Source organism: Cervus canadensis, chromosome 31 (genome assembly GCF_019320065.1).
Source record: "Cervus canadensis isolate Bull #8, Minnesota chromosome 31, ASM1932006v1, whole genome shotgun sequence".
In the NCBI taxonomy this organism is placed as follows: domain Eukaryota; kingdom Metazoa; phylum Chordata; class Mammalia; order Artiodactyla; family Cervidae; genus Cervus; species Cervus canadensis.
This window is the reverse complement of record NC_057416.1, coordinates 34,251,197-34,273,630: the sequence shown is the minus strand read 5'-3', so window position 1 is coordinate 34,273,630 and position 22,434 is coordinate 34,251,197. Positions and strand designations below refer to the sequence as shown.

Here is a 22,434-nt window from a genome sequence, read left to right as displayed (position 1 = left end):
TTAAAAAGCAGAGACATTACTTTGCCAACAAAGGTCCGTCTGGTCAAGGCTATGGTTTTTCCAGTGGTCATGTATGGATGTGAGTTGGACTGTGAAGAAAGCTGAGCGCCAAAGAATTGATGCTTTTTAAAACTGTGGTGTTGGAGAAGACTCTTGAGAGTCCCTTGGACTGCAAAAGGAGATCCAACCAGTCCATCCTAAAGGAGATCAGTCCTGGGTGTTCATTGGAGGGACTGATGGTGAAGCTGAAACTCCAGTACTTTGGCCACCTCATGCGAAGAGCTGACTCATTGGAAAAGACCCTGATGCTGGGAAGGATTGGGGGCAGGAGGAGAAGGGGATGACAGAGGATGAGATGGCTGGATGGCATCACCAACTCGATGGGCACGAGTTTGAGTAAACTCTGGGAGTTGGTGATGGACAGGGAGGCCTGGCGTGTTGCGATTCATGGGGTCGCAAAGAGTCAGACACAACTGAGCAACTGAACTGAACTGAACTGAACGAGGTACTTAAGAGTAGTCAAAACCATAAAGACAAGGCAGCTTGGTGGTTTTCAAGGACTGGGGGCAACGAGTCACTATTTAACGGGTAAAGAGTTTCAGTTTTACAAGATGAAAAGTCACAGGCATGGAGAGTGGTGACAGATACCAACAAGGTCTTTAATATCCCTGAACTGTGCACTTAAAAATGGTTAAGATGGCAACTATGTTATATGTATTTTACCATAATATTAAAAAAAAATCAATTTTCAACAATTCCAAATGTTTGGAATGTTTAGCCTCCAATTATAAATCACTTAATATTACATGAAGTATTTTTTAATTGAAAGTTGATTTACAATACTGTTAGTTTCAGGTATGCAAGCATAGCAATTCAGTTATATATATGTGTGTATATATTTATATATGTATACACTTCTTCAGATTCTCTTCCCTAATAGGCTATTACAAAATACTGAATGTAGTTCCCTCTGCTGTATAATCAGTCCTTGTTGGTTATCTATTTTATATACAGTAATAAGCCTATGTTAATACTGACCTCCTAATTTGTCACTCCCCCCCAACCCCCCTTTCCCCTTTGGTAGCCTGGGTTTTCTATGCCTGTGGGTCTGTTTCAGAAATAAGCTCATTTGTGTTTTTTCTTTAGCTCTCACATATAAGTGATACCATATGACATCTTTCTGAAGTACTGGTGAATGACCCGCTTGTTCAGGTCCCTCTGAGAGCTTCACGGTCAACTCACGTCCCTCGCAGAGGCAGCGGGGTGTGCAAGGTGGGGTGGAAGGCTGTGGTTGGGCAGTGAACACAGCCGGGGCCTTGCTGCAAGGTCACAGCTGATACATGCTTTTGCTGCAGCTGGAAAACTCAGACAGGGGCCTGCAAGCACTTCTCAGGAATCTCGCTGGCGACAAGCTTGTAATAGAGTGTGACGCCATTACCTGAATCGACGTCCCGTCACGCCTCCAGTGACGCGCTTTTACCTATAAAGCAAAATGCTCCCCACGCGTTGAAAATGTTAGAGACAACGTCACACTAAATCACACCGATTCCCTATACTTGGTTTTGAAATTCAACTTCCCCTTTATTTTGAAATGACTCATCTAAACCAATCTTCCTTTGAAGAGGTGACCTAGGAAGTGGAGCAACACACGCTGTACCCCTCCCCTGCGTGCCTGGCCCCCGCGGGAGGAAGTGGGTGACGCGACATAGCTCCAGCCTCTCCTCTCCACAGCAGCGGAAGCGGGGGGACGGGAGCACGCAGGCGACCCCGAGGAAGGAGACCTGGGTGCAGACTCACTGCCAGATGCTCACCTTCTCTTTTCCATCTCTTCCCTGGAGGCTCAGACAGTAAAGAATCTGCCTGAAATGCGGGAGACGTGCTTCGATCCTTGGATGGGGAAGAGCCCCTGGAGGAGGCCATGGCAACCCACTCCAGTATTCTTGCCTGGAGAATCCGTGTGGACAGAGGAGCCTGGCGGGCTACAGTCCCTTGGGTCACAAAGAGTCAGCTCTAGCAGCCCTGCCTGCTTCTCAGGATGCTGGAGGACCAGGGGGTCCTTGCTCACCAAGCGGGAAGTGATCTGGGCCCAGACTGCCTCTCAGACCTCATCTGCACCCTCTCCACTGTGCCCACTGCCTTCGAGCCTCACTGACTGTGGCAGAATTCATTTCTGCCACAGGGCCTTTGCACAAGCTGCCTTTCCTTTGCCTGGAAAGCCCTTCCCTCTTAGCTCTGCGTCTCTGGCCCCTTCTTGTTATTCACACCTCAGCCTAACTGAGTAAGATTGGCTGAACTTAGTGACAGCCCCTCAGAGCACCCATTCTAAGCATGCTGGTGAGCCCCTATTCTGATTCTCCATGAGGCGCTGCTCCCACCTGAGCAGAGCCAGTGACCCCCTCATTCTGGGTGGAACCCCAGTGCCCTGGACTGTACCCGGCACACCCTGCTCACTGAACGTTTGTTTGGTGAATGGCTGAGGTGGCTGAGAATGCTCTGGCGAAAATGAAGTACTGCATGAGACATAAAATGCTTTTACTAATGAATAAAAAACACTCTCCTGTTTTCACTGAATGTCTTCTCCTGGAAATGGTTAGCAACACGACACCGGTTACTCTATGAGGCTACATCACGTAGATGGAGACCTGCCTTCTCGGGGAGCAAGACAGGATGGAACCCAGTTCCTCTGCATCCCGTTTCAAGGGAAGACAATTCATCTGCTGTCTGTACATCCCTCCCTGGGTGACAGTGCCCACTCGCTGAGTTTCATTCCGTCCATTTCCCTGGAGAAACCGAACGCTGGTCATAGGAGCTGCGGCTGCTGCTCTGACCGGGTCCAGGCCGGCAGATGGCCCGCAGGCTGGCCTGCCGAGGCGGCGGGGAGGATGTACCTAATCAGACCACGTGCTGGGAACGGCCCACGGCTCCTTCTGCCACGAAACCCAGACCTAATAATAGTTTATTGGTTGGTTTGTGAGGCTCAGCTAAGTGTGACACAGGTTAGCTCTACGTCCAAGAGGAGAAGTTCCAGAAGGTGAGTTTACATGAGTCAGTGACTTCCACAAAGGGTCAGGCGGTTGAAGCTATTTACACTCTTCCTACCAGAAGGGTTGAGCGCATGCTCCTGCCGCAGTCAGGTCGGGCCCACGGGTCCCCTCATCACAGACAGTGATGGCTTTCTATGAACTGCCCTGGCCTCACTTTCCTCAGTTCAAACACCACCACCAAGGGCGTTTCAGTGATTCTGGCAGCTGGACCAGCATAGCCGTGGTATCATCTGCTGATTCTGGCTGGAGCGGCAGAGCTGAGGACAAGAAAGGGGGCTGCTCCGAGAGATCTCCACGCTCCAGGGACCCGCGGCACCACCGAGATCGCTGCTGCCCTCGGCACGGGGTGGCATGCAGGGTTTCCAAAAATGTGTCCTCTAAGGTCCCATGGCCTCATTTCTCGGTTATTTACTTCTGGTTTTAAATTAGCTGTACGGCCCCAGAAGCGACCAGGGGTGCGATGGTTCTGTATCGGATCAAGTGCTGTGAGCCCTCCTCCATGTCGATCACGTAGTCCCTGGAAAAGGAGGGGAACTCTGTACCCGCCCAGCTCGGCGGCAACCCCTTGGGGCTATTTCCCACCGTGCGCAGCAAAGGCGTCACTCACCTCTGCTCGTCCGATTCTGGTTCCACCAGGATGTTCTCTTGTCGCTCTTTCACTCTAAGAAACACGTATGCGTCTAGGTCTGGCTTGGGAACTGCCAGGAGAACGGTAATATCATCAGAAAATGCTCAGCTAATCAGAGCAAGAGGGAAGAGCTGCTGAGATTAACTGCCTCAATCATGAAGGGACCCTTGATATAAAGCATGAGGGCGGGGCATTGTTGCAAGGATTTGAGCTCCTTCTAGAAACAGCCTACTTCCTTCAAGGTCTAACTCCGCACCCGCTGGCTGGACAAGTGGAGAGGTCTTAAGATGAGGGGAAGCCTGGGAGGAAAGAGCAAGGACCACTGGAGAGAAACACGCCCGAGCGTCTCAGGAGGACAGCGTGTGAATGGAGCCAGAAAGTAGATCTGTGGAGAGGGTGGGAGGATGTCAGGGAGATGGGGTCACATGGTGATGGCCTTGGACGTCAGGCTGAGGAATCCAGGCCACCGCCGGAAGCTCCCATCCATGTCCCTCCATTGATCACAGGTTAGGCTGGTGCCTCTCCTCGTCCACCAGCCACACCTCGTCAGGAAGAGCCCAGAGCCGGCTGCTCCTCCAGCCCTGCACTGCCAGCGGAGGGCCCCACCACCCAGTAGAGTCGAGAGAACCTGCTGGACCACTTGGTGTTCAGGGCGCAGCTCTGGTGTGGGGCTGCCCATGGTTCCCCGTCCACTGGAGGGGGCTGAGGATAACTGACTGCAAAAGTCAGGCGCGGATCCTCTGGGCTGCTCCCGGGTTCTGGGCCTCCAGAGACTCCAACTTTGGCAGAGTCAGCTGAGCCCACTGGGCAGCTGCTGATTCAAGGAAACCCTCAAAGGATGTTAGGTTACTACAACCTTCCTGACCCTGCCAGCAGGGTTTCCATGCTCCACGGGCCTGAGGGGGACTCGGGGCATCTGGGCTGAGTGAGCCAGGCTCTGATCTCCCCAGGGCAGGCTGCCCACTGCATAGCTCCAGTCCTAGAAGCCTGGCTCTGGTCCTTGGAAGGAACTCAAGACAAGCAACACTTGAGTGTTAGGAGGCGCTGACCAGGATCAAGTAGAAGGAGCACCTGGGCAACGGCCTGGACGAGCTCAGGAATCAACGCAGGCCCATCAGTGGTTCCCAGCTGCTTGAACCCAATGGACACGACAGATAGCGCTGGGCAGGGATGAGGTTCGTGGCCCCCACTCCACTCATACGTGCAGACAAAGAGGCTGAACTGGACAGGGACTGGGCCTTCTGTGTCCCTCAGGCAGGTTTTCCAAAACGACCAGCTCAGAGTTCCACAAACCCTGCCTGGGCTGGGCTTGCTCCTGGTATTGTGTCCCCCCAAATTTACATGTTGAAGCCCTGGCCCCCAGAACTTCAGGACAGAATAGATTTGGAGACATGGCCTTAAAAGGGCTAAAATGAAGCCATTGTGGGGGGAGGGCCCTAATCCAACCTGACTGGTGTCCTGATAAGAAGAGGGATGGACACCAGTGTGTGCATGCATGTGTGGGGGGGCAGGCAGCCACCTGCAGGCCGAGGGGAGAGGCCTGGGGGGCCCAACGCTGTCAGCACACCTTGACCATCAGTTCTGGCCTCTGGATCTGTGTGGGAACCCACGCCTGCTGTTCAGGCACCCTGGTCGGCGGTACTGACTATGCCAGCCGGAGCTGAGTCGCCTGCCCCCTGCGGCAGGGCTCACGGCGTGGCCCCCAGACTGGGTCGGGGAAAGACATGGCTGAGTGGGGGGATGTCCAAGGGTGGGCTGTGCTAGACTCAGTCTGTGAGCCTGGACTCCAGGCCCCCTGGGAGGTCCTGCATGGAGACAGGGAGCTGGCAAAGATGAGGTGCGGACTGGAGCCCACACGCCAGGGGCCCCGCTGGCTGAGCCGACCTCAGGAGTTACCACCAGGGCCCCTGCCCCTCTGCTCATCACTCTTGGGGGGACTGGGTGAGGGGGTGATGGCTGGGCCTCCCCTCTCCCCACCTCAGTTCTGTTCCCCTGTCCACAGCCTGGAAATCGCTCACAAATAAAGATCAGGAGCGCTGAGGGATCCCCTGGAGGCCTCCCAGCCAACATCCCCCCCTCACCCCCAGGGCGGGGAGACAGGCCCCGCACAGCCTGGAATCTGTGAAGGGGAGGTTGCCCCTCCCACCTCCCATCCCCGCCCAGAAAACAGAGACCTTGGCAGCTTCCATGCCCAAAAGAGCCCAGCACAGCGTGGATGCCCAGGAGGTAACGGAATATACCACGAGGCTGAGTCTATATTTGGAGAATTTCCTCCGAACCAGAAGAACACAAAAGTGATGCTCAAATGGCTACAAACGGCTACCCTGGTACCTGCTTTTAACGATTCTTGGTTTTTAACCCAGAACCCTTCCTCTCGGTCTCTTTTCTGCTCATCTGTTTACACATTTATTTTCCTTCATTCTAGGGAAGACAGTGAAGGTGATGATCTATTCTAAGGCACCTGCAGACACGTGGGGTGTGAACCACAGCCCCTTGGGATGTCTGAAAAGTGAATGTTCTGCTCACCTGTCCTCAAGAGATCCACCTTCTGTAGATTGGGAGGCATGTGCTTTAAGGCCGCGTCCTTCAGATAGGTCTCGGTGTTAGCCAGGAACCTGAAACACCCCCCCCCCACGCTGTGATGACACACCTGACGAGCCATCAGACCCACAGTGGGGGCCCTGCCACCGGCCTCAGGGACACAACCACTCAACCCACACTCCCAAGCCCGCGGGGGTAAAGGCGGGTCCGCGCCTGCTCACTCTTTGGCAAAGACAAACTCCTCCGGAGAAAGGATGGAAGGCTCCTCCTCTCGGCGGGTCTTTTCTTTTTCAAGTATGTGAGGGAAAAACTTCTCTATCTGCGGGGAAAGGAAACCTCTGTCAACGCTTCATGCCATCACTTAGTTTGATCAAGTGGGTCATCGAAGGCCTTGTCTGATTCCAGCAGCACGCAGACAAGTCTCCTGAAACAGGTGGAGGTTAATCTAGAAATGGATTTTAAAAATGGTGAGTCTTGGGCTTCTCTGGTGGTTCAGTGGTAAAGAATCTGCCTGCCAAAACGCAGGAGACACGGGCTCGATCCCTGGTCTAGGAAGATCCCACATGCCGCAGGGCAGCTAAGCCCGGCTGCCACAACCATTGAGCTTGTGTTCTAGAGCCTGGGAGCTGCAACTACTGAACCCACGGGCTGCAGCTACTGAAACTCTCGAGTCTTAGAGCCCGCGCTCTGCGACAATAGAAGCCATTGCAACAAGAAGCCCTCAGACCGCAACTAGAGAGTAGCCCCTAGTCTCCACGACTAGAGAAAAGTCTGCACAGCAGTGAAGAACCAGCAGAGTCAAAAATATATAAATAACTAAGGCAAGTCTTGGGACTTCCCTGGTGGTCCACCGGTTAAGACTGCTGCTTCCACTGCAAGAGGCACAGGTTCAATCCCTGGGCAGGGAACTAGGATCCTGCATACCACATGTGGCCAAAAAACAGGGGGGAAAAAAAAAATGGTGAGTCTTCATGGTTGAGCCTCTTGCTAATCATAAGACCTACCTGCTACACTTCAAGAAGGCGGGTTTCAGAGAATTCAGAGGGAAGACCAGGGCTTGAAAAAGGAAGACAGTTTAAAAAGGGTGGAAGGGTTTCATGAAGGAAACTCTGGAGAGACGTGTGGAAATGGAGTTTAAGGGGCAGGATGGGGCCGTCAGCCAGCACTTCTGTGTAGTTGTACAGGTGTCCTTCTGCAAGACGAAGCAGACGCAGGGGCGGGACAGACACACCCAGAACACATGAGCTGACAGAGGAGTGATGCTCGAATCAAAGAATATAACGGGCAAGAATAAAGTCCACAAACGAGTGAGGCCTGGAAAAATGCTAAGAACTACCAGAAAACAGGACAACAGCAAAGCTAAAAGTTACAGAGAGATGTGTGGTCAGGAACCAGGAAGGGCAGTCTCTTGTTCGGAGTCAAGGCTGTCAAGATCACCTTGGCCAGGGAAACTTATGCCCTTTGTGAGCACAAGTGAGGAGGAGTGAAGGCCAAGAGAAGGCAGCATTCATCCTTAAAGGGGTGAGGTCTTCCAGCTCAGAACCACTGTCTTGCAGGATGACTTAAATTCACGTGTGTGTGGAGTCTGAGTGTCTGATGCACTGTCTCCCATCTTCATGTGGATCGTCGCTGCTGCTGCAGTAGAATGCGCGCCGTTTCAGAATCTCAGAGTCACTGAGTTCAGAAGAGGTGGGAAAGATAAGAGGCAGGCGCGTTTCCTGATTTTCAAATATACAAAGGAGGATGGGGATCGTCAACACAGATCTGGGTTCTTCACGTCGTACGTGTTGTTGTTATATTAGAATAAATACTTGAGAAGATGGTTTGTGAACTCAAAGGAAAGTGAGTGGTGATCGTGACGAGGATTCACCCCACCACACACACAGAAAACTGAGCGGTCAGGTAGCTGAAGGTGGGGAGAGGCAGGCCGTGTGTCTCCATTTGTTCCAAACAGGCGGTATTGTCTCTGATGCCTTTGTGGATGAGCCGGAGCCGGGGCGGGGAGACCGGTGACAGTCCAGACCAGAGGCTCATAAACAACTGAACACCGGTTCAGTGACGGATGCTGACCCACGGGGAAGCTCAGGGGACGATCTAACTCTGGCCCAGTCCTATTAATGAGCCAGGTAAGACCTCTGATGACACACTCATCAAACTCGCTGAGATAACGAATAAACTAGGTGATGAGATGGAGATCCAGAGACCAGGGAACTGCCCAACTTAATAAGGAGAAGCTTAAGAGGGACAAGTATTGACCCCTACACGGAAGGGTCAAAAATCAAGCCATGCAAATACAGTGACAGGCAAAGGACAGTGACAGGAAGAGGTGATAATCATGACAGCTGAAAAATTAGAGAAGAGGCTGGTGCTCATGGTGAGCGCAGAATGAACCCAGGCTGTCACCATCAGAGACGCCATGTGACCTGGGTGGCATTACTCCCAGTCTGCTGTCCAGGAGAAGGGAAGTGACCATCCTGCTTTTCACAAAAGTGACCAAAGGACAAGAGGAATTCTATGTCCTGTTACAGGTGGGATGATTTAAGAAGGATACTGACAAATGTTTTAGGGAAGAGACCAGGAGAGTTAAGGGAAATAAATGACTGAAATGTTTAACCAAGAGGACTCCGATGAGCCTTTGTGAGCGGTCCTCAGAATCGGAAGTGACCGCACGTGGAAGATGGTACATCAGGGATCATGGTGATCCCTGAACAACAGGGAGGTTGGGGGAACCACACCTCCGACCCCAACTCCTTGAGTAACTTTACAGTCGGCTCTCCATATCCAAGGTTCTGCATCCGCAGATGCGTCACATATTTACTGAAAAAAATCCGTGTATTGGTGGACCCGTGCGGTTCACACCTGCGCTGTTCAAGAATCAGCCGTATTTGCTTTGTCGTAACTAAGAGGACAAGTGGAACCAAACGAGAAGAAACTTCAAGTAGGTAACAACCTCCCGGGGTTAAAACAGACATCATACAAAACACTGAGTAAGAATGCTTTGCAGTTCTGTTTTTCTAAGTCAGATACAGCTGAATGTCATTATCACGGTCCACACGACACTGACTGAATGACATGCAAAACAGTTCTTAAAACTCGGTCCCCTCTGGTCAGTAGTCTTTGGTCAGCCGCTGCCAACACCTCCGCCCTCAGCACTGCCCTGTGGTCACTCCAGGGGGCGCCATTCCCGCAGCGGACAGACTCAAAGTGTCCCGGGAGGAGGAGGAGGAGGAGGCCGACCGCCACCCACGTCTGGCGTCTGCTCCTCCAGGACGGTCTGTCACCCGCCTGACTCTGGCTCCCTTGACGTGGGGCCTGGGCAGTGCTTCCAGGCCTAGGACCCTCCCAGCTCCTTCCCAGGACCCTCAGCCCCCACGACAGGCTCCCTGACCTTCATGAGCCGACAGCGCAGGTAGCTGCTCAGGACGAAGCGGATCCGCTCCATCTCCATCTGATGGATGCTGACCTTCAGGTCCCCCTTCTTGGCCCTCTTGAGATTTTCCTCCTGTTCAGAGAGAAAAAGAAGTTCGTTTAAAAAAAAAAAGCCGAGAGTCAAAGACTAAGAACATTTTTTGTTCAATGTGCCCACGGCCCACGAGGACTGTCATCATTGGCAACGCTGAGGACTCGGAGGCTACATTTAGGTCAGAGGAGGACAAAATACTCACTGTGTAAGAGTTCTGATTTTCTTCTCATCTCTTAATTATACAAACAATATGTGACCACAGCTCAGGACATAAAGTGCAAGCAGCACTCATTCACTTTTAGAAAATGACCGTTTGAATAGAACCTGAATTTGGTCAGTCAGAAGGGCCCAGAAGAACTCCAACCCAAGTGTAAACTAGATAATACAGCATTTAAGAAATGTCTAAAGGGTCTTAAAAGCAGTGTGAAAACACCAGTTGAGAAACTGTAAAATACCAATGTTTTAAAGCTAGCCTGAGGCTGGGAGTGGCTGAAACTGGCTCATCTAAGCCAAGGAACACAGACTCAGAGGGCGTCCCTGATGCTGCAGTGGTAAAGAATCTGCCTGCCAACGTAGGAGACGTGGGTCTGACCCTTGAGTTGGGAAGGTCTCCTGGAGAAGGGAATGGCAGCCTAATCCCATGGACAGAGGAGCCTGGCGGGCTATAGTCCACAGGGTCACAAGAGTCAGATACAACTCTGTGGTTAAACAACAGCACACTTAGAGGCTACAGGGCCAGGCTGGTGAGGAACATAGAGAGGAGGGTACCCAGGGGCTGGCGGCCTGGGGGGCATGTCGGGAGCGGGGGCCTTGCCCTGCGCTTGTCAGCTGTTCTCACGCACAAACGCGGGAAGGCTGAGAACAGGTTTTCAGAAGCTGACATCCCTGGGGTATCACGGGAAGCTGACATCCAGATGTTCCCAGGAGCTCCCAGGCTTTGTAAACGTAGATAAGGAATTCAACATTAAAAAACAAACAAAAAACCCAAAACTAGGCTGGGCCCAACAAAACAGATTTGCTGGCAGACTCTCACTGCGCTCAAACACCTCCTAAGGGTCTCTCCTTCGGACCCTGAGGCAGGCACTGCTTACCATGTGCTCCAGTTGCTCCATGACACATTCTACGATTTCAGACTTGTTTTCCAGCAGCTCAGGGGCAAACTTTTCATTCATCCACGCCTAAGAAACAAAGCCAAAAAAGAGCATTACTCACCATGGAGCAAAATAACCCCGTGAGTCAGTACATACCCCTAAAATCACAGCGACCTCAGCAAAGAAAATGACTGGTTGGAAATACTGGGGATGCTTTGAAGACAAGTTATGTTTAATGATGGCTTTTTTATTTCCTTTAGTGGGAAGGCTGTGTCCTTAGCACACCTACAGCTGAGAGTAACCCACATGGTGTCCACAGGTCTATACCTGATGTTGCCCACCAGGGGGCACTAACACCCTTCCATTCTGAGAGATGAGGTTAAGCTATATAAACCTCACATTTCTTCCTTCCTGAAGCTTGGTGCACTTTACAAATACTTTGTCATTTATCACTACAATAACTGAGAGGAAACAGATTCAGTTATCCTTATCTCCTTGATGAGAAAATACAGATTATGTTATTTGCTAACCGCATGAGTACAAAGGATCACAGACGAAAATGTAAACTCATCTGTTAAGCGGTTGTGGAACAATAGGTTAAATCCCTAATTTATGACTCAGGCCCAGATGCTTGGTACCTTTCAGAAATCACCAAGGCTTAGGGAACTGAAATATCCACAGGGGACTGAGGAAACTGTACTTATCTTTCAATCACAAAAAAATTTAGTTTTAGCACAGCTCAGAATTACAGGTCAGGCAAGCTCCATTTATTCATTTTGACACCCTCCAGTCTCCGTTCCTCCAGTTATCACCATCCAGAAGCATTATTAAATACTGGGTGTTGCTACTACGGTAAAGTTTTTTCTTTTTTTCAGGTGTTTAGGCTTCTGGAATAGTTTGCAGATATAGAAAACTAACCAGAAAGATAGTCTGTATTTTCAAGTAGCGTGATGAATGAGAAAAGATCAAACTATCAGTTAAGCCTTATAGCAGGAATTTTTCTTTTAATTGATTTTAATATATATTGAATAGGTAAAAATATATTTATGAAATATATAACATGAAAAACTGATCAACAGCTAACTGCACATAACTTCACTAAAGAATACCATCTTCTTATAAGTCCCCTTGCCTCTCTCCCTCCCTCCTCAGAGGTAATCATTAGCCTGAATTTAGGGTTTAATTTTCTGTCATTTCATTACATCTGTTTGTATGTAATGGTGCTTACCAACCTTCCCATGACAGGGCCCTCAAAGAAAAGACAGTGTCTGTATGGTACACTGGGTAAAATGGAGGATATCTGGGGAGATTTCTCATGTACAGTACGAAATCATGACAATAAAAATACATAACATTAGGAGAAGTTTACACTAGTACAAAATGTCCAAATAAAATCTTGTCAAAATTTTTAGTGAGAATCTTGTGTTTAAGTTCAGTCTTTTAAAATCCAGTTGTGTGTTTGAAATGACTTACATTGAAAAAAATTTTAACGACAATCTGTTTGTCACTATTACTGGGAGGAAATGTGCCCACCTCCACCGCTCAGTTTATATGTTAAAGTTCTAACTCTCAGCGCCTCAGAAGGTCTCTGGAGATGAAGTCTGTAAAGAGGTAGTTAGGTTAAGATGGCGTTACTGACTCAACAGACATGACTTTGAGCAAACTCTGGGAGATAGAGGACGACAGACAGGAGCCTGGCGAGCTACCGTCCACGACGCTGAGAAGAATTGGGCCCGACTTAGGATGCTGAAGGACAACACAGCAGGTTAAAACATGGTCATTAGGGGGCGCCCTCATCCAATGTGGCCAGTGTCCTTCCAGGAGAAGAGTAGGCGGACTCCGAGAGACCTGAGGTTCAGTCGGTGGTCGCCTTCTCTTCTTCATGTACGTTCACTCTCTGTGTGAAATTATCTCCGGGGAGGAAAGAGCACGTGAGGACACGGAGACAGCCGTCTCCAAGGCCAGGAGCGGGGCCGCCGCGGAGACCAAGCGCGTCAGCCCCCGATCTCCTCTCAGACAGAGGAGCCTCCAGAAGGGAGAAGACACGGTTCTGCTGTTGGAGCCGCCCCGCCTGTGGTACTTGTCAGGCAGCCTGAGCAAACTCATACCACCGTTAAGATGAGAAACTCTGCATTTTAGGCAATAAGTTTGAAATCCTTTCTTTTCCCACAAGCATCCAGGAGTCTCCTACACGGGTCCTGGAGCCGTGCTCACCAGTGGCCTGTCAGGCCACCCCGAGGCCACCCCACACAGCGGCTGTCAGGCGCTTGGCCGCCCACAGGGCATCCCTGCAGGAGAGCCTCAGGCCCCGGGTGCAATTCCTGCCACCCCCTGCCAAGGCCGTCAGATCCGCCCGCCTCGGGTTGCCTTCCCAGGAGCCCTGAGGGCGCTCAGAAGCCATCGGTCTGGGGCCCCGCTGTCCCGGAGGACGGGGGGCAGCATCTGGGCCCTTGCGGAGCCTCGGCCTGTGCGGCCACCATGCTGGCCAGCTCCGCCCTGGACAATAGCCTGGCAGGGGTCTGAGCTATACAGTTTCTTCAGCAACCATCGTTTGCTCGTCTACATGATGCTCCTGAGAGCTATCCATGCGGCGGCAGGAGCTTTTATCCATTTTCCTACTCTTTCTCCCCCTCTTTATGTGAATATGCCTTAACTCTAGGTATGCACCTGAGAGGAGGATAACTGGGCCACAGGATATGTGTGCCTTCTTCAACCAGAAAACGACAAGTTATTTTTTTTTTTTGACAAGTTATTTTTTTAAGTGACACTACCACATTACACATCCACTGTATGAAAGAGAATGAAAGGTATGAAAGGGAAAGTCATCGCTCAGTCTTGTCTGACTCTTTGCGACTCCATGGACGGTAGCCCGACAGGCTCCTCTGTCCCTGGATTCTCCAGACAAGTGGGAATGGGTTTACAAGTGTGCCAGAGGCTCTACACTCTTGCCAACACTCTCTACTGTTCACCTTTTTCATTTCTGCCCATCTGGTGGGTATGAGTGATATCTCATTGGGTTTAAAATTTTCAGGGTGTCTGAGAATCTCCTGATAGTATACCCAAAATTCTGTGTGAGTGTACATGTGCACTGTTCTGGGAGGAAGGGCCAGAGTTTTCACTAGGTTCTTAAAAAGGTTTGTGATAGAATTTAGTTTTTGAAGGATTTTTGTTTGTTTAATACATCTGAAAAGAATGCATACACAAAGAATTGAGATATGAGAAAGCATTGGTTCAACACTAATGAGATCTATAGGAATTAGGATGTGGGGAAGATTATGTAATGTTTCTAAAACTTGGAAATTGCAACCCAAATAAGCTGATCAAATCCCTATTAACACTTAAAGTCTTCATAAGACCTTCCCCAGGATTTTTATTAAACTAGAAAGCCTCACCTGGCTGCTCCAGGGTTTCTCATAAACAAAACAGAAATAAGGGGCTTTCCCTGACTGGTTAAAATTACCTTCCTTGGGTTTCGTCACTCACGATGGCATGTAGGGTAGGGGAGAATGAATCCTAAAGTAACAGACACAAGAGAGTTCTGGAAAGGGGCAATTGCAGGGAGAGGAATAAGGCAGCAGGTGGGCTGAATCAGAGAGACCGGGTTCACATCCTGGCTCTGATGCTGTCGTGGGACCCTGGCAAGTTTCTTTACACCTCTCATCGCGAAGCTTCAGTTTCCTCATCTCTAAAACGGAAGTAACACAGTACCTCCCTCAGGGGGCTGTGAAGGGCCCTACTGCTCACAGCTGACATTCGGTGAGCCCTTCACACGCCTCAGTCCACACTCAGTATTTCACACACGTTACGTCATTCAGTCCTCACAATAATTCCATGAGGTAGCCGCTACCATTCCCTCCACGTTATAGTCAAGGGCATGCTAGAGACAAACTATACAACCTGCCTATGTTTGTAAAACAGACCAGGGGCGTGGAGGGATTTAAACCCAGGTAGTCTGAACTCTTTTAACTACCAAGGCTTCATAAGACCAGAAATATAAAGAATCCTGACACACAAGAAATACTCAATAAACCACTGCGACTATGACTAAAAGGAGAAACATCCCAGGGGTGATCTGAGGCAAGCACTAGAAATGTACAGAATGGTTGGCAAAAGAAACCAGAGGAAAAGGAGGGATGAGACCAGTTTTCTCCTAAAGGTGTTTCAGCATTTTCTAGAACTTTTATGTCTCTATCAAGCGCTTCTATAGTCCCCACAAATACCAAGTAGATCCTTGCTTTGTGAACTGTTCTTGTAACTGTCCCCAAAGCTGACTTTTACTGGACCCACCTGAGGATTCTGTGCTCGACATTATGAACTTTCTATCTGGCTGTGCCTATACTTCCTACTTCTGTGGAGATGGTAAGACAAAGTCTCTTCTCTTCTAAGAAGCCTTGAATTCCATCCCCTCATTTCTTGAATCCTGACATTTGCAGCGTTGGACTAGCTAAAGAGGCTGCGCTTGCAGCAGGGGGATTCCGTGTGGGCTGCTTACCTGCTCCAGCCGGTCAATGAGCTCAGCAGGGGTCAGGACCACCTCCTCACTGTCTCCATCAGAGTCCTGTCCCAAGAGGTCTGCTTCCTCTGCCATCTTCTCTGAAACCAGGAACCTGATAAATAAAAGAACCCATACAATGCTGTATGTTTGTATTTATTTGCACGAACACGCAACTACAATACCTGGGAGAGAAAGGTTTACGCGGGTTGTGGAGGTGAGTTGGCACTGGCTAGAGCGTTCATTGGCTTTGGTTTTGTAATGCGTTGCCTCTTCCGTCAAATCTTAGGTCAGGGATCAATTTCTCAAAGCGGTCACTCCTTACAAGGGTTTCCAGGTGCTCGCTGAATGGAGCACCAATCACATCTGTTTGCCTTCCAGGAGGAGATCCTTTTCTCAGCAGCTGCGCTGGCTTCAGCTCTAATATTAATCGTGGCGCCTCTCAGGGCTGGGGACACAATGACCTGGCCGGTTAGTGACCCAGAGGCTTAGGAAGATGGGTGATGGAGACGAGGTGGCATCCTTGGAGCCTCAGTCAATTCAGTCATTTCAGCCGCTCAGTCGTGTCCGACTCTTTGCGATGCCATGGACTGCAGCGTGCCAGGCCTCCCTGTCCATCACCAACTCCCGGAGTTTACCCAAACTCATGTCCATTGAGTTGGTGATGCCATCCAACCATCTTATCCTCTGTCGTCCCCTTCTTCTCCCGCCTTCAATCTTTCCCAGCATCAGGGTCTTTTCAAATGAATGAGTCAGCTCTTCACATCAGGTGGCCAAAGTATTGGGAGTTTCAGCTTCAACATCAGTCCTTAGGACTGATTTTCTTTAGGATGGACTGGTTGGATCTCCTTGCAGTCCAAGGGACTCTCAAGAGTCTTCTCCAACACCACACTTCAAAAACATCATTTCTTCGGCGCTCAGCTTTCTTGGAGCCTCAGGGATTCCGAGAGCACATTCCTCCCCGCTCCCCTCCTGGCGTCGCAGGCACAGGGTCACCGCCTCCCCTCAGGCGCACGCACACACACACGCACAGGGTCACCGCCTCCCCTCAGGCGCACGCGCGCGCACACACACACACACACACACACGCGCGCGGCGAGCGCGCGCACACACACACACACACGGATACGCGGCGAGCGCGCTTCCAGTGCTGACAGGCCCTCCGAATCGGCTGGCAGGGTCACCGCCTCCCCTCAGGCGCACGCGCGCACACACACACACACACACACACACACACAGATACGCGGCGAGCGCGCTTCCAGTAGGCCCACGCAGACGCTCACCCGGGTCGGGGCAGGCTGACAGGCCCTCCGAATCGGCAGGCAGCGACGGCCGGACGCTCGCGGGAAGCAGCCCAAGGAGCAACAGGCCGCGGAACGCTTGGTGCGAGCCGCTTCCCAAACAGACCAGAGCGTTCAATTCGCAGCTCCCGCGCTCCTCTCTGACACTTCCTGTCTAGGTGTAACGTCACCGCGCACTAGCGACGCTGGCCAATCACGGCCAGGCCGCCCACCCCCACCATGGGGGCGGGGCCTGCGTGCCCGCGGCCCGCTCTCCCCGCCCCTTCCCGAATGAAGGCGGCGGGGGGCGGGTCCGGCTGAGCCCCGCCCACCTCTGCCAGGGTCCGGCGTGCGGTCCCGGCTCGCACAGCCCAGGGGCCGTCAGCAGGGGGCGCCCGGCCCCCGCGGCTGAGGACTCGGGCGGGCGGCGTGAGCCTTCGCGCCACCCGGCACTGGCGCCCGCGTGTGTTCTGGCCGAGCCCGGGCGGCAGGGAGGTGCGCTGTATTAGTTAGATCAGGCCGCTTCCACCTCTAGGGTCGTCTTCTCCAACCTTCTGGCTCCCGCGTCTCTGCCGGGGCTGCGGCTATGGCCACTACTCCCGGCTCTGAAAGCCTTTAGGCGAGTGGTTCTTAAAACGCGGTTCAAGACCACCAGCAACAAATCGGGCTGGGACCCCTGAGAAATGCAAGTTCTCAGGGCCAACCCAGACCTGTGAAATCAGAAACGGGTGTGTGGGTGGGGGGCAGTTCAACAGACTTGGCTCATCAGATGATTCTGATGCAGGTGAACTTGGAGAGCTATTGCTTTAGGCAATCCCAGCTGCTCTCTAGGTTGACATTTACAGTTTATGCCTTCTGCCCTGACTGTAGGGCAAAAGCCCGCGCACACACGCGCCCGCGCGCACACACACACACACAGATACAGAAGAGCGATTCCAAGGGAAGGGCCCTTTGAGCTGTGTCTTACAGAATGAGTTTGGTTGATGACAGATGATGACCTTTCCCAGGTCCGTTTCAACTCTGTGTTTCCTGGTTGGTGATTCAGTGGTTTTCTGTTGTAGTAGGTTGTGTTTTTCCAAGAGAGCTGCTCTAATATCCATCTCATCCTGAACTCTTTTTTACAGCAACATGACCGCTGACACCTCTCCATCCAGGGATGGAGTTTGTAATCTCTCCTCCTTTAAAAAAAAAAGATTATTTTGTTGAAATATAGTTGACTTACAATGTATTACTTTCTGCTGTAGAACAAAATGATTCAGTTATGCCTGTGTATACATTCTTTCTCATATTCTTTTCTATTATGGTTTATCACAGGATATTAAATAGGGTTCCCTGTGCTATACAGTAGGACCTTGTTGTCTATCTATCCTATGTATAACAGTTTGCATCCACTAACCCCAAAGTCCCACTCCATAACTCCCACACCCTTCCTTTCCCTTGGCAACCACAAATCTGTTCTCTATGTGTGTGAGTCTGTATCTGTTTTGGAGATAAATGCATTTATGTCTCATTTTAGAATCCACACATAAGTGATATCACATGGTGTTTGTCTTTCTGTGTCTGACTTGCTTAGTATGATAATCTCTAGGTTCATTCGTGTTGTTGCAAATGGCATTATTTCATTCTTTTTTATGGCCAAGTAGTATTCCACTGTTATCTGTGTACCACATCTTCTTTATCCAGTCATCTGTCAATGGACGTTTAGGTTGTTCCTTGTCTTGGCTCTTGTAAATAGTGCTTCTATGAACATAAGGGTATGTGATATCTTTTTCAATATCATTTTGCCCAGATATATGCCCAGGAGTGGGTGTGATCTCTCTTCTTCAGTCTGGGAAGATCTTTGTAACTGCTGGACCAAGAGAACATGGCAGAAGTGATGCTGCCTGGCTTCTGGAGGTGAGTCATGAACGTAGCTGCAGCTTCTACCAGCTTTCTTGAGCTGTGTGCCCTGGGAAGGGACAGGGACACGTAGGATGTCTGGCTTTCCTGCGGCCTTCATGGAAGGTCCACGTGCAGAGATCACATAGCTATGGGAGCCGTGTCTGAGGAGCCCCAGCTGTTCAGTCCTCTGGAACTCCAAATGGGGTGAGCCTTCAGACTGTTGTTCTAGCTCTAGACTTAGAGTGACCCCAGCTGACCCCGAGAGAGCAGGGACAAGACGTCCCTGCAGGACTCTGCTCAGATTGCAGATTTGTGAGCAAAATATGGATGTTTTAAGGCTCTAAGTTTTGGGGTTTTTTTCTTTATTTTTTTCTTTCTGGTTGCACTGGGTCTTCATTCCTGCATGTGGGCTTTCTCTCGTTGCAATGTGCAGGCTTCTCACTGCAGTGACTTCTCCTCTTGCAGAGAACGGGCTCTATGTACATGGACTCAGTGGTTATGGCTCCTGGGCTCTGGAGCACAGGCTCAGTAGTTGTGGCCCAAGGCATGTGGGATCTTCCCAGACCAGGGATTGAACCTGCCATGTCCCCTGCATTGGCAGGCGAACTCATTCATTGTGCCTCCAGGGAAGTCCCCTTGGGTGGTTTTTAATCAGCCTCGGATGACTGGAACAATAGTCTCTGAGCACAATCCCATTCTTCCATAATTCTCATTCCTACATAGCTTTTTAATAGTAATTTTTTAAAAATTGTCCAAGCAGTGCAGATTTCAGGATCTCAGCTCCCTTACTAGGGATCGAACCCTCAACCTCTGCAGTGGAAGAGTGGAGTTCTAACCAGTGAACCACCAGGGAATTCCCTTCAGTGGTCTTTTAAAATATTTCTTAACTATTATAGATTGGAGTCCAAGCGTGCCAATAACTTCTCCATGCAAGTACCAATTGCTCAGTTTACTCACTCAGAGACTTCTCTTCTCTGGTGCCAGCTGCCTCCCCAGTCCCACGGCACCTCCTCTTGGGAGCTGGCATCCAGCTCCTGCTTCCTTTTCTTAGAGCCATGACCTGGGACACATCACTTCTTTGGGCTTCGATCAGTTGCACTGCCTAAGTGAGAACAAGAAGGCAGAGGGAAAGATACAAAATCAGGGCCCCCTTTTGAGTCTGTGATCTTTGATTCCAACTAATATTCATCAGATAAAATGACTTTAGAGTAAAATGAGTTCCCAGAGGAAGATTTCTTCTATTGATGTGTAAAGAAGGAGCATTTAAGGAGCCATCCAAAGAGAGTCTGAAGGAGTGGCACAAACTTATGGTGGGACGGTTGGCCTGTGACGTTCAGGAAGGTGGGAAAAAAAGACACATCTTAAGTTACATTATGTAGAAGGAAGAGAAAAGTCAGGAGCATCTGGTGCATGTATCCCCAGCGTCAAGGAGTTTTAAAAAATAATTACATAGCTGTGCAGATGGAACGTCTTTCATGAAAACGATCATGTAAAAAAGGGAATTGTATAAGTTACAATAGCAGGAGGGTGAAGTTCGGTGGTGATACATGGAATTGTAGGACAGAATTTATAGGCAAGTTCTGATGATTCAAAAGGCAAGATGAGGGACTTCCCTGGTGGTCTAGTGGTTAAGAATCTGCCTTCCAACACAAGGGACGCTAGTTGGATCCCTGGTCTGAGAACTAAGATCCCACATGTGGGATTTGGCGTTGCAACTAAGGCTGCGTGTGGAATCTGCTGAGCCTACGCTCTAGAACCCATGCAGTAGAACTGAAGGAAGCTGTGATCCTCAACAAAAGATCTTGTGTGCTATAACTGGTCCTGATGCAGCCAAAAATAAAGAAAGGAAGGAAGGAAGGAAAAGATGAAGATGAACATGCCGACATGAATTCAGACTGGTAAAGCATGAAGCTACCAACAAAACAAAAGCAGAAAGAAGTTACTGCCCAAAGGTGAAGAGGATATAGAAAATACGACACTAGACAGTTGAAGAAAGTCAATGCAATTTCTAGATACTGCTCAATGAAGGAATTCATTGCAGTTAACACGTGGCAAATGGAAACAGCCAAAATAGATATAAGAAATATCCATACATTAATACACGTTAATAAGAGTGGAAATACCCGTTAATAAGAATGGACCTAATTTTTTCAATCACTAAGGATAAAAGACAAAATATACATGTCTATACAGTACCGTGATCCTTTCTGGAGAAAGACACTTTCTAAATACAAGGTGATACCACCATTATTGTTCACATATCATCACTGCCCTTGCTCATTTGGTCAACAGCTGTTTCTCAATGTTTCCTTCCCCTGAATTCTTGTTCTCGGTACTGTAAGAAGCAAAGCCCGAAGGCTTGGGGAGTGTATTCCTTAAGTAGAGTGTAACCCCCGATTGTCTGAATGAATGAAAACTTGGACCAAGATTAGGAAATGAAGATTAGGAAAAGATTAGGAAACTTGCATTTTTAAGTGCAGCATCCTCCCTTGGAGGAGCACGAGTGAGGCCTTTCTTTCCTTAGTTTGGTCTTAACGTGTCTCTGGTTTATGGCACAGACACACCCTCCAGCTCTCTGTCTTGTTGCCTCAAAGATGATGGGACAATGGGCTTCCCTGGAGGCTCAGACAGTAAAGAACCCGCCTGCCAATGCAGGAGATGTGGTTTTGATCCCTGGGTCGGGAGGATCCCCTGGAGAAGGAAATGGCAACCGTATCTGGTATTCCTGCCTGAAGAATCCCACCAAGAGAGGAGCCTGGTGGGCTACAGTCCATGGTATCGCAGAGTCGAACACGACTGCGCGACTTTCACTTTCACTTCTTTGACGGAGGATGCCTTTTTCCTCCCGAGTCCAGGACGAGCCTCGGGAATACCAGAAAGAATCAGTTTGCTGTGTTGGGGTAGCGATCTCCAGAAGAGAAAGCTGACCCAGGAAATAGAGCGTCTGGCTTTGACTTCAGCTCTAGGAACGCTTCCCCACCCCGGGCAGAGCGGTGGGTGCCATCGCCCCGCTTGCCGTCAAGGTGGTCAGGGAGGAGGCAGAGGCAGACGCCCGCCAAGGCTGGTGGAGAGGAAGATGATGCTCTTGTGTCCCACTGTTGCTGGTTCACGACCTTGGAGCTGTCCTTGGAGGGGAGTGGACAGGACACCTCCCGGCCAGCTCCTCACGGTCCTCGGCCGAGACCACTGCTCTCAGCAGCACCAGACCACTGTTGGAGCTAGAAGGAATTCCAGGAGAGGAGGAGGGAGGTGATCGGGCACTCTGTGATTTGAGTCTCGCTCTGAAAGCAGCTCTGTTGATTTTCGTGTCGTTTGGGTCTCTCCCCTTACACGCTCTTCTCTCCATTCACGTGGAACTACTCGGGGACCCGTGGGATTTTTGTCTCTTTTCCCTGCCCCTGCCGTGCTCTCTTTCTGGGCATCTCTCTCTGCCTTTAACCACCTGAAAAGAGAGCTTCAGAACTCAGCCGAAGGACCCCTCCATCTGGGAGGTCATCCTGGGCGTTTAGGTCACCGGTATACCTTGCAGGGCCTCCCTGGTGGCTCAGATGGTAAAGAATCCGCCTGCAATGCAGAAGACCTGGGATCGCTTCCTGGGTCGGGAAGATCCCCTGGAGAAGGGAACGGCAACCCACTGCAGTATTCTTGCCTGGAGAATCCCATGAACAGAGGAGCCTGGTGGGCTGTATTTCATGGGGTTGCAAGGGTTAGACATGACTGAGTGACCGACACACACATGTCTGACACTATTCCGATAGAGCATTTATCACACTATAGGGCAGTGCCGGGCTGCCCTGGTGGATCACTTGGCAAAGAATCCATCTGCAGTGTGGGAGACCTGGGTTCGATCCCTGGGTTGGGAAGATCCCCTGGAGCGAGGCATGGCAACCCACTCCAGTATTCTTGCCTGGAGAATCCCTATGGACAGAGGAGCCTGGCGGGCTACAGTCCATGGGGTCACAAAGTGTTGGACACGACCAAGTGACTAAGCCTGTAGCACATATGGCAGTGTGG

The 22,434-nt window shown here is 50.4% G+C and overlaps 1 protein-coding gene across 1 annotated transcript; it reads right to left on the bottom strand.

Annotated features, from left to right (window-relative positions):
- Window positions 1-1,556: 1,556 nt before the first annotated feature.
- On the bottom strand, window positions 1,557-16,712 carry GINS4 (GINS complex subunit 4). The gene is made up of 8 exons (XM_043454019.1): window positions 16,543-16,712; window positions 15,260-15,374; window positions 10,768-10,854; window positions 9,602-9,715; window positions 6,435-6,532; window positions 6,199-6,287; window positions 3,652-3,742; window positions 1,557-3,561 (listed from the first exon to the last, which is right to left on the bottom strand). The coding sequence occupies exons 2-8, from the start codon at window positions 15,353-15,355 to the stop codon at window positions 3,465-3,467; spliced, it is 672 nt and encodes a 223-aa protein (XP_043309954.1). The 5' UTR covers window positions 15,356-15,374; window positions 16,543-16,712; the 3' UTR covers window positions 1,557-3,464.
- Between the last annotated feature and the right edge of the window lie 5,722 nt (window positions 16,713-22,434).